This window comes from Lycorma delicatula, chromosome 2 (genome assembly GCF_047948215.1).
Source record: "Lycorma delicatula isolate Av1 chromosome 2, ASM4794821v1, whole genome shotgun sequence".
Lineage (NCBI taxonomy): Eukaryota > Metazoa > Arthropoda > Insecta > Hemiptera > Fulgoridae > Lycorma > Lycorma delicatula.
Genome location: NC_134456.1, coordinates 94,244,166 through 94,258,791, shown reverse-complemented (window position 1 = coordinate 94,258,791; position 14,626 = coordinate 94,244,166). Strand labels below are relative to the sequence as shown.

At 31.8% G+C, this 14,626-nt stretch overlaps 1 protein-coding gene across 1 annotated transcript in view; it reads right to left on the bottom strand.

Moving 5' to 3' along the window:
- The window catches only part of LOC142319909 (UNC93-like protein MFSD11), a 35,995-nt gene extending 21,779 nt beyond the window's left edge, over nt 1–14,216 (bottom strand). Inside the window, exons 1-3 of the mRNA XM_075357583.1 lie at nt 14,028–14,216; nt 5,923–6,092; nt 2,215–2,391 (exon numbers count right to left, since the gene is read on the bottom strand). Of these exons, the coding sequence (XP_075213698.1) occupies nt 2,215–2,391; nt 5,923–6,092; nt 14,028–14,216 (536 nt within the window). The remainder of the gene's footprint in view (nt 1–2,214; nt 2,392–5,922; nt 6,093–14,027) is intronic.
- Between the last annotated feature and the right edge of the window lie 410 nt (nt 14,217–14,626).

Below are 14,626 nucleotides of genomic sequence, written 5' to 3'. Positions count from 1 at the left end.
AAACAACGCTTTGTCCTGACTGATTCCCATACTGAAGAAGACTCATTATTATTATTATTATCTTTGTCAGGATATATACCTAATTATGAATCCTTGGTTAGAGACATGCAAACTCAGTCTTCCCATTAATCTTAAAAAAACAAAGTAAATTCTAAATCTGTCTTTATCTGTAGCTACTTTGAATTAATAAATATTGTTAATAATTATCAATGTTCTTTTAATTCCCCTGGACGTGAGTTTTTTGGCTCTAAATAATTATTGTTGTTTTTTACGTAGATAGATAAGCCGTATATCTATATATCAGTACGAGGTGTACTCAGTGTGCTATTGATAGATTAGCAAAAAGTAAGTCATATTATTCTTTCGTTATAAATTTTCCTGGCCCAAAAAAAACGCGAAAGTGAAATATTGAAATCAAATTATCAGCCGTACTGTGCATTTTTATAACAACTTTTTCATATTTACGAACAAATAGTACAACTTATACGTTGCGGTTGATAAAAAAATTAAATTGCATTTTAAGTTAGTAAAAATTTATCTAGAAAAAGTGTCAGAAAATCGAATTTTTTAAGAACCGCATGTACGGAATGCTGCTATCAAAAGTTGGGTCTGGAAATTTATTTTCTTCATGAGCCTATATCTCGAAAACTTAATAAGCGATTTAAAAAATTATATATTTTACTTATCTACCTATATCTTGCTGGAATGGACCTTATACTGAAACACAGTGTATAAACATAGTATCCATTTCACACCCCTTCTTCACCCTTAGACTACGCCTATGACAAGTCGATCGCGACACACTTTTAAGATAAAAAGTCGATCTTATATACAGAAAAGTTGACCACCCCTGGTCTAATGAATTGTTTTATTGATGAGTTTTTTAGGGACTTTTCGAAGAACAGTACGATATTACTTTCGGTCCACTGAGATTCGGGGTTGAAAGTGAATTTCTTTACGTTTTGACGTATAAAGAGTACGAAAACCGATTTACTAAAAATCGTTTTTATATATATATATATAAATATATAAAATATATACCGAGTGATCATTTGAAAAGTTACAACATTTATTATTTAACAGCTATCAGTCCCATCGTACATCTGTTTGCAGGCATATCCACCATTCTAGGGGTAACCTTTTTAGAATTATTTTCAAACGAGTGGAACCCCCCTCACCACTACACCTACTCCAATTCAAAAATCTTAAATGGTAATGGTAACATTTAGTTACATTAATTGACAACCCGAAAAAAATAATGAATTTTTGTCAAAAGAAAATTAAAATCCTCCCATCCCTTCGCTCGGTAGGTGGAAAAAACCATTTGGGGTAGTACTTTTTTTAAATTTCGGTCCAATAAAAATAACTATAAAATCAATCCTTAAAGGATTATATTTATCAATGAACAGTTTTAAAAAAAAAAAAACTTAATAGGGACTGCATTTTTACTTTTGCAGGCAGGCGGCCACAACCCTCATGTTGGCCCTAAGTATAAGCTCATTCAAACAGTTAAACAGCAAATCTTAACAAGAAAAACAGTTACAAGTTGGAGATTACTTCATGCAAAAACTAAGTAACACAAAGGTGACAGTACTGTTAGTAGGCTTGAAGAGCTGGCTTTTTTTATTAAAGACTTCTTTAATAATATATTGATATAAATCAAAATCAAAAATTTGTAATTATTGCCATTTTGTTTAGTTCACACATTTATTTAACTAACAAGAAAAATTTATACTAATCTAGGAATAAAAGATTTATTTGCTCACATTTTAAACTGAAACTTAAATGAGCAAATATATAAATCAACCGTTAACTGTATTATTTTATTTAACATTTTCATATTTTCATTGTTATTTTGTATAAGACAACAAAAATATAACAGTGTTGTGGGAACATTTATTTTTCAAAGAATTTGTTGGATTTCATATGGACACCTTGTTTATTCTTGGAAAATATAAGATATTAGTGAGAAACACTGCTTACGACAGGACATTCAAAATACCCCGCAATACTTTGAGTATCTCCTGGATGTTCTGAACATCATGACAAATTTCAGATGTCTAAGAATTTCATGCTCTACAGGACTTTACCTAACCACTCCATTTTTTTCAATACTGTTTTTCCTATTTTAAAGTTGATTTAAAAGGTACTCATAAAAAAGGAAAACAATTATTTCAAATTCTTTAGGTATAAAATTGTTATTTTTTTACTTACGATGAACAATAAAATGTCCAAAATATTCCAACATTTCGACTAAACACTTCTGGAGATGAATTTGATGCAAGGTATTTTCCTTCTGCAGACCATAGTAAAGAAACACCAGTTCCTCCAACAGCTGTGAATGCATACATTGCCCATGCCTTCTCAACAAGAACTGATGAAAAAAATAATCTATTTGAAAAAAATATTGTTTCCATTAACGTAACTGTTAAAATATTCAGACAACTTAATCATTAATCTGTACTTTAAGTTGAAAGTTCTGCAAATCAAATTAATATACAAATGCTAGCGGGTTATTGTCATTTGCAAGTGATAATCAAGGAAACATTGTACTACAGGTGAACAGCTTTCATTACAGGTAATGCTGTATGCAGTTTTAGATGAAATTTCAGAAAATTTGATAGAAAGCTGGCATAAAACAATGAAATGATTTATATAGTATGGCAACAAATAGCAAACAGAAATTTTTATGTTAATATTATGAGCTATTGAGTAGAAATGCTGTAGATGACTTAAAAAAAGGATTTTAAAAACTTTGTCAATTTCATTGTATCACCATCTAAAACACCAATCTTGGGTGCTAGTGTAAATAATGACACAAGCAACATAACAGAGTATCAAATAAAGTATAATGAATAGTTAATTATAAGGCAGAACCTAAGGGGCTTAAATTACATAAGGCTTGAAAAATCTTAAATGGTTTGTTTCAATAAAAATGACAAAGGACAACCTTTACACAATAACTGTTCTGTATGTACAATTTTTATGGTAATACACTACCTTTTAATCTGGCATAGCTTACCATGAACGGTTTTCATTTGTTAATGCAAATAACATTTCAGGAAGTTGGCATAAACAGAATGGGTAACATGCTTGATGAAGAGTTCATCTGAGTTCTTAGCTACTACATCAGTCTTTTTTTGTTATCTGGGACTGCTACATGATTTAGAAATCTATCGAAAATGACAGGTGTTGCGATTTCTTAAATAGAAAAAATACTTGAGTATCTGCAATTAATGGATATGTAGTGAATATGTCAAATAGAGTTTGAGAAGCATATGCTGAATCAAAGCGCACCAAAATGTAGTAGAAGACCATATGCAATTTGATGAGTACCAAAACTCTCATACACTCTGTGTTTACTTCACTAGTGAATTATGTTAACACAGTTAACTTTGCATTTGATCACAAAGTAATGAAATTCATCTGCTACTAATTGTACTCAAAAAAAAGAAAGAATGCATCACATTATTGCTGCTGACAATACACAGATCTATTCAAAAATGATTGGCATTGATTTCATGCCAAGCGAAACAATATTAAATTTAGTGATTTCTGTTAAACACTTAACTAGTTCCCTATGGAATACAAAATTACAATACAAGCATAATAAAACATAAAACAAATCAGAAGCAGCATTATTTTGATTCACAATGTTAGCTTGTACTCACTCTCACTAGTATTAACACAAGGAATGCTACAAATGTAGAAAATAAATGAACTTTTATTGTAAGAGGCAAATAAATCATTTTTAATTATTACTTGTCTTAAATCTACTACAAACATTCTTTGCTATCTGGATGATCCTTATACAAGTTTTTTGTGTCTGTGGTTGAATGTGCATCCAATCACTCTTACAGTGATTAGAGTTGTCACAGCAGTTTAATTCATATACCAGTTATTGTACATACATATATAAGGTGACTGACAACTCACAGTTGTATAAACAAACGCGCTTGGACATCTGCCAACATTTCGATCGCTATGGTAATGAACGGGACTTAGACAGAATCATCACTGGTGACGAAATATGGATCCATCATTACGAGCCGGAGAGTAAACGGCAGAGTATGGAATGGAATTATCCAAATTCGCCCTGCAGAAAAAGGTTTAAGGCTCAACCGTCCACATGAAAACTGATGGTTATGGTTTTTGGGAATCACAAGGCCCAGTACTGGAACATTATGAGGAAAGGGGCATGACAATAAACAGTACGATGCTTACTGCCAAGCTGAAGCCTGCAATTTGAGGCAAACGACCAGGGCTGCTATCGAAAGGTGTTGTGTTGTTGCACGACAATGCCCGTTCACATAGTGCTGCCCACACTGCTGAAAGGATCCAGAAACTCAGCTTTGAAGTATGTGCTCATCCTCCAAACAGTCCTGATCTTGCGCCTTCTTATTACCACATTTTTGGTCCATCCTTTGCTCCCTTTTTTCACAATTATGTTCCCAGAATTATCTACTATAATGTGAAGTTTTGATTTGGTAGATGTGGTTGAAATCACTAGTTTCTAAGTGTAATTGTAGTTTATTCAATAATTTTAAAATTAGAGAGCATCACAAAGATAATGAACAAAAAGGGTTTTTCTGACATGACATCTTTTATGACATGTATGTCCATACTTTTCTACACTTTCAATCAAAGCAGAGCCTCTACACAACTTATTTGGCCTTTCATAATGTATTTTTTAATTAATTCTGAAAATATACATTTGACTTCGACTTCTAGGCCTAGGTACATAGCAACAATGGTTCTTGTTCTGTCGTCTGCAGTTGTTGGAAAAACATATCCAGCTTCATCTTTCCACATAGGTCTGCTACAGTTAAATACTTGTGTATACATGAGGAAATTCCTAATAACCTTTTGTCCTTAAAGTTCTTGGACCACATCCACATAAATCCTTTTTCTTTAAAACAGCCATTAATCCCAGATAGCAATATACAACCTGCTTGGAGCAATACATCTCAAAATGTGTTAATTGAGGGATGTACATTTGTAATTTTAAATAAACTGTAAACATACATTCCTGAGATTTCTGCTAAAAAAGCATGGCACAATCTCCTTACATTCAATAAAGTGATAGGTAGATCTCATTTGGACTTTTTTCTTGTGTATATCGACTTACATAAGTTGAGAAACTTTTTATGCACTCAATTTCTTTTCATTCCTCTGGGTATTACAAAAATCTCTTGGAATACCCTGTCTCATATCTAAGTTGTCCATTTTCCCAAACAATATCTTCTTTCCACACAACTGAACCCTCTTCAGAGTAACACCAAAAGAATGACAAAAAGTTTTTAGATAAACCCTTACATCAGAACCACCATGAAGAATTAAATGGTAACTGAAAGAGTGCTGTCTTCTGCTTTCAATGATCATTTTTGATTTATCATACCACATCTTTGCCTTTTAACCATCTGTGATTGGATAAAACACTCCAGAAAACTCTGCTGTTTGTTGTAATTTGCCATTTTGTAAAATTTTGTAAAAATAAGTGGCAGTGTATTTGATGGCAAAAGTCATTCTTTTCCATTTCTTTTTACCCCTTTTTGGCATTTTTAACTTCCAGCAGAATTGATTGCAGTAAATATGAATTAAAGTAAGATTAATTTAATAATATAAAGCAAACACCATGCACTAACCAAACAAGCTATAGTATGAATAATAAAATTCAACACTATAGATGAATGCATTTGGTAGCACTTAAAATGTCATGATTTCCAAAAAGTTTTAAGTCAGATATCTTTCCCTTAGAGCAGCACTAAACTGGATAAACAGTTTCTAAGGAATAAAATAAGGTGTATACAACATTTTGGAAAGTCATACTTCAAGTATGATAATATCTTATCAGGTATCATATGATAGGGTATATTTTTTACTTTGAGGAGAGTACTTTTTATATGTTAAAACTATCATTACGTGTATATGAAAGAACCAGCCGTCATGCAAGTGCGAAGACCAATTATGTTTATCGCAGATGGTCCTAGCCACAAACTTACAGCATATGTTATGTAATCTAATGCTAGTATATTATAACCATCAACTTCAAAGTACTTATTATCATCATTTATACTGGAGATAACCGTTTTCTGAAACAGAGATATTTAAAAAAGTATATACAATTTTTTGGTATTTTAGTTTAAACATTTTTATTACAAGCTAAATTAAAAAAGTACCCCAAATTAACATCTTTTGTTAAAGACAATATATGTAATATGGAAAGTACAGATTCATAAATTAACAGTATTCATATCATAAAATGGCTATTACATCCTTATTTTATTTAAAACAAAAGTAATAGCTGTGAACAGCAAACAAACTTATAATTTAAAATTTTGCTTAAAAACTTGCCATCAAAGACATGAACATTGTTTGAAAAGCATTTGATGAAATGTCAAAGAAAAAGAGACAAGTGCACAAGTGACACTAATATTCCCATGAATGGACTATTACTTGTGCGGGTACCCACCTACCAGAACAAAATCAGGAAAATATTAAGCTTGTTTTGTTACAAAGGAAATACACTGATGAAATAGTGAAAATTCAGAATACCAATGGGAAAATGTCTTCACTAAGGTATGAAAATGCATTGCAAATAATCAACACACTATTCTAAAAAAAGTTAACTGTAGATCAAAAATGAACATATGTGTTTACTTATGTGTTTATTGCGTCATTGGATGCAATAAACACATTCTGGAGGGCAATAACTAAATGATATGTATGTTGATATCCATATATATTGATAATTTTCATGCCATAAAAAACAATTCCAGCTGCAGTTTTTTCCCATTCTTCAAAAAGTTTTTAGAAACATCCCATGAAATTATTCTTAAAACTAACTCTAGGGCTTTAAAGATCAGCAACCGTGTTGGCTGTACATTACTTTTCTGTCAGAGCTGATTTCAAGCAGCAAAACATATAAAAATCAGCTGCTGCTAAGCTAGAAGAAAATGTCTATTGGCAACCCACATGTGGAATATAACAACCAGCAGTAATGTTTTATAGAAGTTTCACTTTATAATTTTAGTTAAACAAACTTAATCAGATTTGGAATTTTTTAACTTGATCATCGATTAACCATTTATATTAAAGCTTAATTAATATCAAAATTAAAGCAGATGTAAGGAAAACTGAACATAGTTTATTGAGATCAACAGAGGCTCAGCCACCTCACATTAAAAATATTATACTGCATGTTAAATATTAATATTCCACTTGAAAACTCTTCGATAACGACCTTAAAAAAGTTGGAATGAAAAAATTTCTGAAATTTTATTGTATTGTAGATCAGAAATAATATTCAAAAAATTTATGCAACATACATTATAGAAGAGTAGAATAGATAGAAATTTAATAATAATAATAATAATGTTTACTTTTTATAATTACCTCCATGTTTAGAAAGGTTAGATTAGCTGAATAAAGAACTAGAAAATAGAATGACATATAAATTACTTTAGTAGTGCCAGAATCTATTCCAAATAAAATATCCATGTTATGTGTCTCAAATTTTTTCAGTTTATATTTAAGAAAACTGCTTATTACTCTTGAAATATTTGACTGTCAGTACACTACTCTTTTTAACAACTTTGATTTACTCGGGAGTAAAGCATACTGAATAAAAACTATTTTAAAGTTATCATTCAAAGAAATACAGTTTTTAATTTCATAAAAATAAATGTTATTTTTTTATAGTTTGGTATTTAAAAATATAATGACTCCATAATTACCTAGAATATTTTCCTTTCTTTGTCGAACCATTAATAACACCACTATTATTTATTAATGACTAATTACACTGTAAACACTTGTTTTTTGAAACTAATTTGGTATACGAAATAACAAAACATAATAATTATGATACTTTAAATGTAATTAAGATTATTTACAGAAATTGTCATTTCTATATCATTCCAATATCATAAATGGAATTTTTTATGTGTTTAAAGTAATAAATATTATGTTATATGCTTTACAACGTTTTTACTTGCACTTGTGGGATAGCATTTATAACGTTTTGGAACTGAACTCAAGTTTAACAGTTTTTTAACTTAATTCTAATAAAAACATCATTTTTTAAAACTTACTTTCCTATTTAGCAATGTCATAGAAAGAATATACCTTTTTTTGCAATTTTATAATAAAACTGGTTTTATAGAAAAAAAATTTTTGTTTCCCCTGTAAAATTTATTTTTTCTAACAACTTATTCTAAATTCATGTAATATTGTTAGAGAATTCTTGACAAAAATCACTGAATGAAAAAAAATATTATGAACTTTACTGCAAAAATCCCTTTAATTTCAAGCTGTGCCTTTATCCTCTTGTAGAAATAATTTTCTATCATTTATTGTTTTTTACTGCATTTCAGTAAAAGACTTCTTGTTATATGCTTTATTATATAATAAAAACACACCCTTGTCTGCTGACAGATGAAGTTAAAAACTAAACACAGAAAAACAATTATGACACATACACCCACATCCTAGACTTTGCTGCAAATTTATGCGATGTTTTTGTAAATCTTCGTTATTGATATTTTTTATGCTGCTAATATTTTATAACATTTTAAAGATGTGTGTAGACTTAACATTCAAATCTATCCTGTAATGTGTTTATTGTTGTATCAATAATCTAAATGAAAAAGGGAATTTTAAAATTGTTTTCGGGATCTGGGTTACTTTCGTCATGATGTTCGTAATCAAACATACATTTTCTTCTTTTTTTTTATACTAAATGAATCAATTTTTGCAAATTGTGTATCGGCGCCAATAGCTGAGCCAATTCTCTTGCTTCCAGAAGAATACCAACTAATTTTTCTTCAGATCTTAAATCTATAAAATTTATTCGAACTTTTTCTAACGCTTCCGATGCAACCTGTATGTTAATTTAGGCCTTGTAACAATTTACTTACTACGGTGATCCGGTTTAATATATATTGTGACGTATAACAATTGAACGTATGAATTTAAAAGAATTTATTTTTGTACCAAGACTGGTATCTGACTTTCCCATTGCGTTTCTAATAAAAGTTTAAAAGTGAATTTTGACAATTTTGTTGTTAAAACGTTCCACGTGTAATTGGATTAAGAGAAACACAGTGTAATTAAGAGAAACACAGAGTATGAGAACACATGTAACTCCTGAACAAGATTAAAAAAATGTAAAGTTTCAAAAGAAATTTTTGCAGCATCATTTACAACTAAATTTAGGCTGTGAGCTGAACACGGTTCGAAAAAGCTCTAGGATGTAAATGTGATATTTTTTTGAAGACCATTCCTTGTTCCTTTCATGTTTTCGCCGTTATCATAACCTAGCTTTCTTAAATCTTTTATCCAGTTTTAGGTCTTCAAATTTTTAATTACAAAATTACAAAGTCCTTGTTCAGATGTGTCGTGTTATGAATCAAAAACCCAAAGAATGCTGATGCATTTCTGCTGGAGCAGTACGAGAAACAAAACGAATAATAATTGTTATTCGTTCAGTGTGAGACACGTCGGAGTACAATCTAATATAGAAAATATTTGGATTTTCTTACCGTTTCAAGTATTTGTTTTTATTTCAGTGGCTATTAATAACATTATTTCATTTTGAATTTCCGATCCGATGTATATAGTAGATTTTTATAATTATAATGTTGAATTCGACAAAGGTTTTAAGTGCTCAACGTCTAATATTTTTAACGGTAACGGGTGGTTACCGTACTATTTCACGGGAGGCAATCTTGGTGATTGCAGGCGTGAACCGATAAACTTGATTGCGTCTGAGAAGCAGCAGAGGCATGTTGCTAAGAAGTTCGGTGAGTTGACTTCGAATAGAGTTCGAGAAATTGAACAACATTGCAATACCTTGTGGCAGGCCAGATGGGATGAGACAGTTGGTGCACGTTATACGCATGATCTCTCTCCAAACGTTGTTGGTTTGTGGAACGCCTCTTGAGTGCACCCTAATAAATATGTGACTCAATTTCTTTCCGGACATGGTGCTTTTAGGGACAGGCTGCAGAAATTTGGCCTGGTAGATTCTGGGATGTGTCCTCAGTGTGGACAATTGGACGACACCTACCATGATCTTTATGAGTGCTCGAAGTATGAGTTACTGCTTACGGATACCATCTTTCGGCTTGATTTTATTGGGTCGGTGTTGGAGCTCCGTGTAAACTGGAGGAGCCAGGCCGAATGGGCAATAGTGGAGAGTTTTATAGTGTAATTAGCAAAGGAAAGGATTGCTGAGGGGATCTAGAACTCTCGTTTTTCAGTGATAACTGAGAAATCCAACCAGAATGTAATCTCTTCTATTCTGATTGTATAACTGAGAATACAACCAGGTTGTGTTCTGTTTTTGATGATTTTTTGTTTTCAACATTATGTTTTTGTCTTTTGTTTCAATGTTACTGTGTTGTTATTGTTTCGTGTTGTGTTGAATTCACTTTTACCTTCTACGGGTAGGTAGTTCAATTCCTTTGTTTATTAGGTTCCTTCAGTCTTACTTAAGACTCTGTGAGATGTGTTTTGTTTTCAGTTCATTAAATAATAGTTCAACAATGGGAATGTCATCCGTGGCATTCGCATCGATCATCGGTGGTAATCTGGCCGAGGCGGACTGGAATATGTCAAGAGCCGAGGTTCGAAGATGCCATAAGTAATTAAGTTGATGTCAATGTCAAATTGCACACGACAAAATCTACAATTTAAAATAATATAGCTTGTAACGTACCTTACTTTTGAGCAAACCATTCCTTCAGTCTTTGTTTTTTATCACATCGATAGTTATAATTTACATTTACTTTGAAGTTTTTACAAATAGGCGCACAGTTACTTACACAAACCACACACAAACATTTTGTTTTTAAAAATTGTTGGTTCTATTATCACAAAAAAATTATGAAAAATAATAATAAAAAATCTATATATATATATATATATATATATATAAAAATTTTAAGTTCGTTTGTGTACGGCTTCAAAACTCAAAATGTTCTGCACCGATTGAGCTCAAATTTTAGCACGATATATAACCCGCATCAAAGATTATTTTCATCTATTTTTAATAAATTTATCTATCTATTTTTAATTTGTACATTTTTAATTTGGAAATGTAAACAAAGGAAAACCAATCAGATCAATGCAAGATGGCCGCTGTCAAACACAACGACTAAATTTCTTTGAATTATATTTAACAGCTAAAACATCTGTATTTTATTTAAAAAACCCACCAAAACAAAAAGAAAAGCCACCAAGAAGGATGACTTACAATAAATAAATTAAAACACCCAACTTTCTTATAGCCCAGATAGACTTAAGACTATGCAAACAAAATAAAGTCGAAATAACCAAATACACAGAAAATAATATCTCTATTATTTACAAATAATTTTTTTTACAAATATATGACCAAACAATCGTTTTTTGCCATTTAGCGTTCTTTGCTATGTAAAAGCAAAGAACAAAATTCACAAATAGTAACACTGAAACCACACAACTAAGTATTCGTTTTTTTTTGTTTTTTCTAACCTCCGAAACCACCGTTATGCATTGCTTCAGATGATGATATGAATGATTTATAGCGTATGAAAATGCCATGCCTGACCGGGATTCCAACTCGGAACCACCGGATTAAAGTCCGAGACGTTACCACTCGCGCCACGGAGGCCGGCAAACATATTCGTTAGGAGCCGAATAAAAACACGACTTACCAATATGCCGTTGTGTGTCAAACCAATTTTATACGGACTATAATTACTTTTAATAAGCGAAACCGTTTGCAATGATTGAACATTAACTTAAACCTCTTCAAAAATTATTCCTTTTGAACTAAGCCACATTTTGATATCATTGTTTTTCTATAACACGGCTGGAATTCTTTTCGTTTAATGATAAGAAGCGTTGTCGAAGACAATAACCAAATTCTCTTCCAAAGGACATAATACACCGCTAAACTATTTCTAAATAATTCAAATTCGTGTAATTTTTTTACGAATCGCGTTTTTATCAAAATCTCACCTTTTTCTCAATTGACCTGCGGGGTTTTGTTTTCTTTAGAGACCGTAATTCATTAATAGATTCATACTCGAGAATCACGTTGTACACTGAAGCAGCACAACTTCTACTTACGTTAGCAGTTTATTACCATCTGAAATCAACGCCGTTTGATTATTCTGTAATTTGTAAGCATTAATCTGCTTTTGTAAGCATTTAAAATGATGTGTTTTTTCGCAGCCCACAAATCTTTATATATAAAAATGTTAAGTTCGTTTGTGTACGCTTCAAAAACTCAAAATGTTCTGCACCGATTGAGCTCAAATTTTAGCACGATATATAACCCGCATCAAAGATTGTTTTTATCTATTTTTCGCATCAGTCACATACCCGCGACCGCGAGAAAACAGTTTTTTAACGGTCAGCTGTGTACCAGTGACCGCGCCATCTGCCGGAAGCGAGGAGAACACTCGCCATACTAGCTAACGACAACCGCAGTCACATGTAAAACAATACCTGTTCCCAATTACATTGTTTATTAACAAAAAAAAAAAAAACGTATCCACTTGCATCTGATTCAGATTATTATACAATCTGAATTAAATATTCACTTTAATGAGGTACTTTTGTGTGATCGTGTCGTGATTGAGCTGCGCCTTTCACCAAGCTCTGAATTTATTAGAAAACGACCAACAGTGGGATATATGTATTAATGACGCGTGCAACACTGCACATCCAAACCAAATTCGCGCATTATTCGCAATTATATTGACCGCTTGCTTCCCTTCATCTCCCACAGAGTTATGGGAAAGATATCGATCGCATATGGCTGAGGATATTTTGCATAGAGTACGCCTAGAAAATACCAATATGACCATTGAATTTACAGAAGGCATTTACAACGAAGCATTGATAAATATTGAAGACAAGTGCTTAGCTATTGCAAATAAAGTTCTTAATCAATTGGGAATGCCAGCACCCACCCGAGCTGCGATTGCTTCATTTGATGTGGATTTACGCCGTGAACAGAGTTACAACATTGGTGATCTTCAGTCATATGACCAATCAAACATTCCCAAATTAACGCGTGAATAGAAAGGCATTTATGATCGCATAATGCAAATGATAAATGACGGAGTTGGATAAATGACCTTCTTCTTGGATGCGCCAGGAGGAACTGGGAAAACATTCCTCATTAGATTGATTCTAGCAACGGTTCGATCAAAAAATGACAATTATCCTGTTGCGGAATATTAATCAGCCAAAACTCTGCAACGGCACGCGAATTGCAGTTAAGAAATTGATGAATAACGTAGTGGAAGCAACGATTTTTACGGGGCCTTTCAAAGGTGAAGATGTCATCATTCCTCGAATACCCATAATCCCGACCGATACACCATTTTAATTTAAAAGATTGCAATTCCCAATTCGATTGGCATTTGCAATAACAATCAATAAAGCTCAAGGTCAAGTTAATTAATATTTTTCAAATAGACTTTACAGTATTTTATATATTTACATGTAAAAAATATAATTTTTTTTCGAAATTCTTTGAAGTAAGTCTACTTCGCCTTTTGGTTATTAACTGTCCCGCTTTTGTAAAAATTCGTTCACAAGGAACATAGGTTGCAGGAATGCAAAGTCTAGTTTGCATTATTTTGAATAATCTTGGATAAATTAACTGCGTTTCTTTCCACCAAGAGAGAGGATTTTGTGTTCTTGAAATGAGCGGTTCATTTATATTTTATCTAGCTCTAAAATTCCTGCTACTGTTGGGTTTGAGTTAGTTAAAATTGGCGTTACTTTTTATCAAAATCTTCCCATGCAGTTGAAATGCGAGGTTCAATAATTTCTTGTTCGGTTTCAAACCTATCGCCTTGTTCGATCTGAATACTTTGAATTTTCTGTGAACGTTTTGTGTAAGTATTTTGTTAAGATGCTTCAGTTTTAAAGCAAGGATTTAATAGCATGCTTTCAAGTAAAATATTATTATTTTCAACATGCTTAAATCTACGTTGCAGTTGGTCTAACATCTTGTCACATACTTTAACGATTTCACAGTTTTGAGTAGAAGATTTAAGACGATTTTTAAGTATACGTCTTGTCATCGCTCGCGCCAGTAAACAAATTTTTGAAATAGTAACACTCTTTTGAGAACATATTTCAACAGTTATCTCTTCAAACATTTTCAATAATTTGCACATTTCAGCTATAACTGTCAACTCCTCCAACATAATATTATTTAGAATTGGATTCACCAAAGAGGTAGTCAAAATTAGTGGTTCTTTTGTTTTTAATAATCTATTAAACATGTGCAGGAGTGAGTGCCATCGCATGTTTTAATTTTAATTTTTTTAAATTCATTTGTTGCTATATGCTTTGCAGTTTGGAGGCAGCATGAGAACTTTGTTTAAAAATTTCAACACTTGCCTTCGATTTTACCACAATTGTTTCTATTTCTGATACTGTTGCTTGGACAATTAAATTAATAGTATGCGCTAAACAAGGAATATAGCCTAGCTGAAAATTGCGAATAGCAGCTTTTAAATTTGCTGCATTGTCATTAACAACTGCTCCTATTTTGTCAGTAATAGACCATTCATTGAATTTACCTTGCAATTCAATGGCAAAGTTTTTAGCCGTA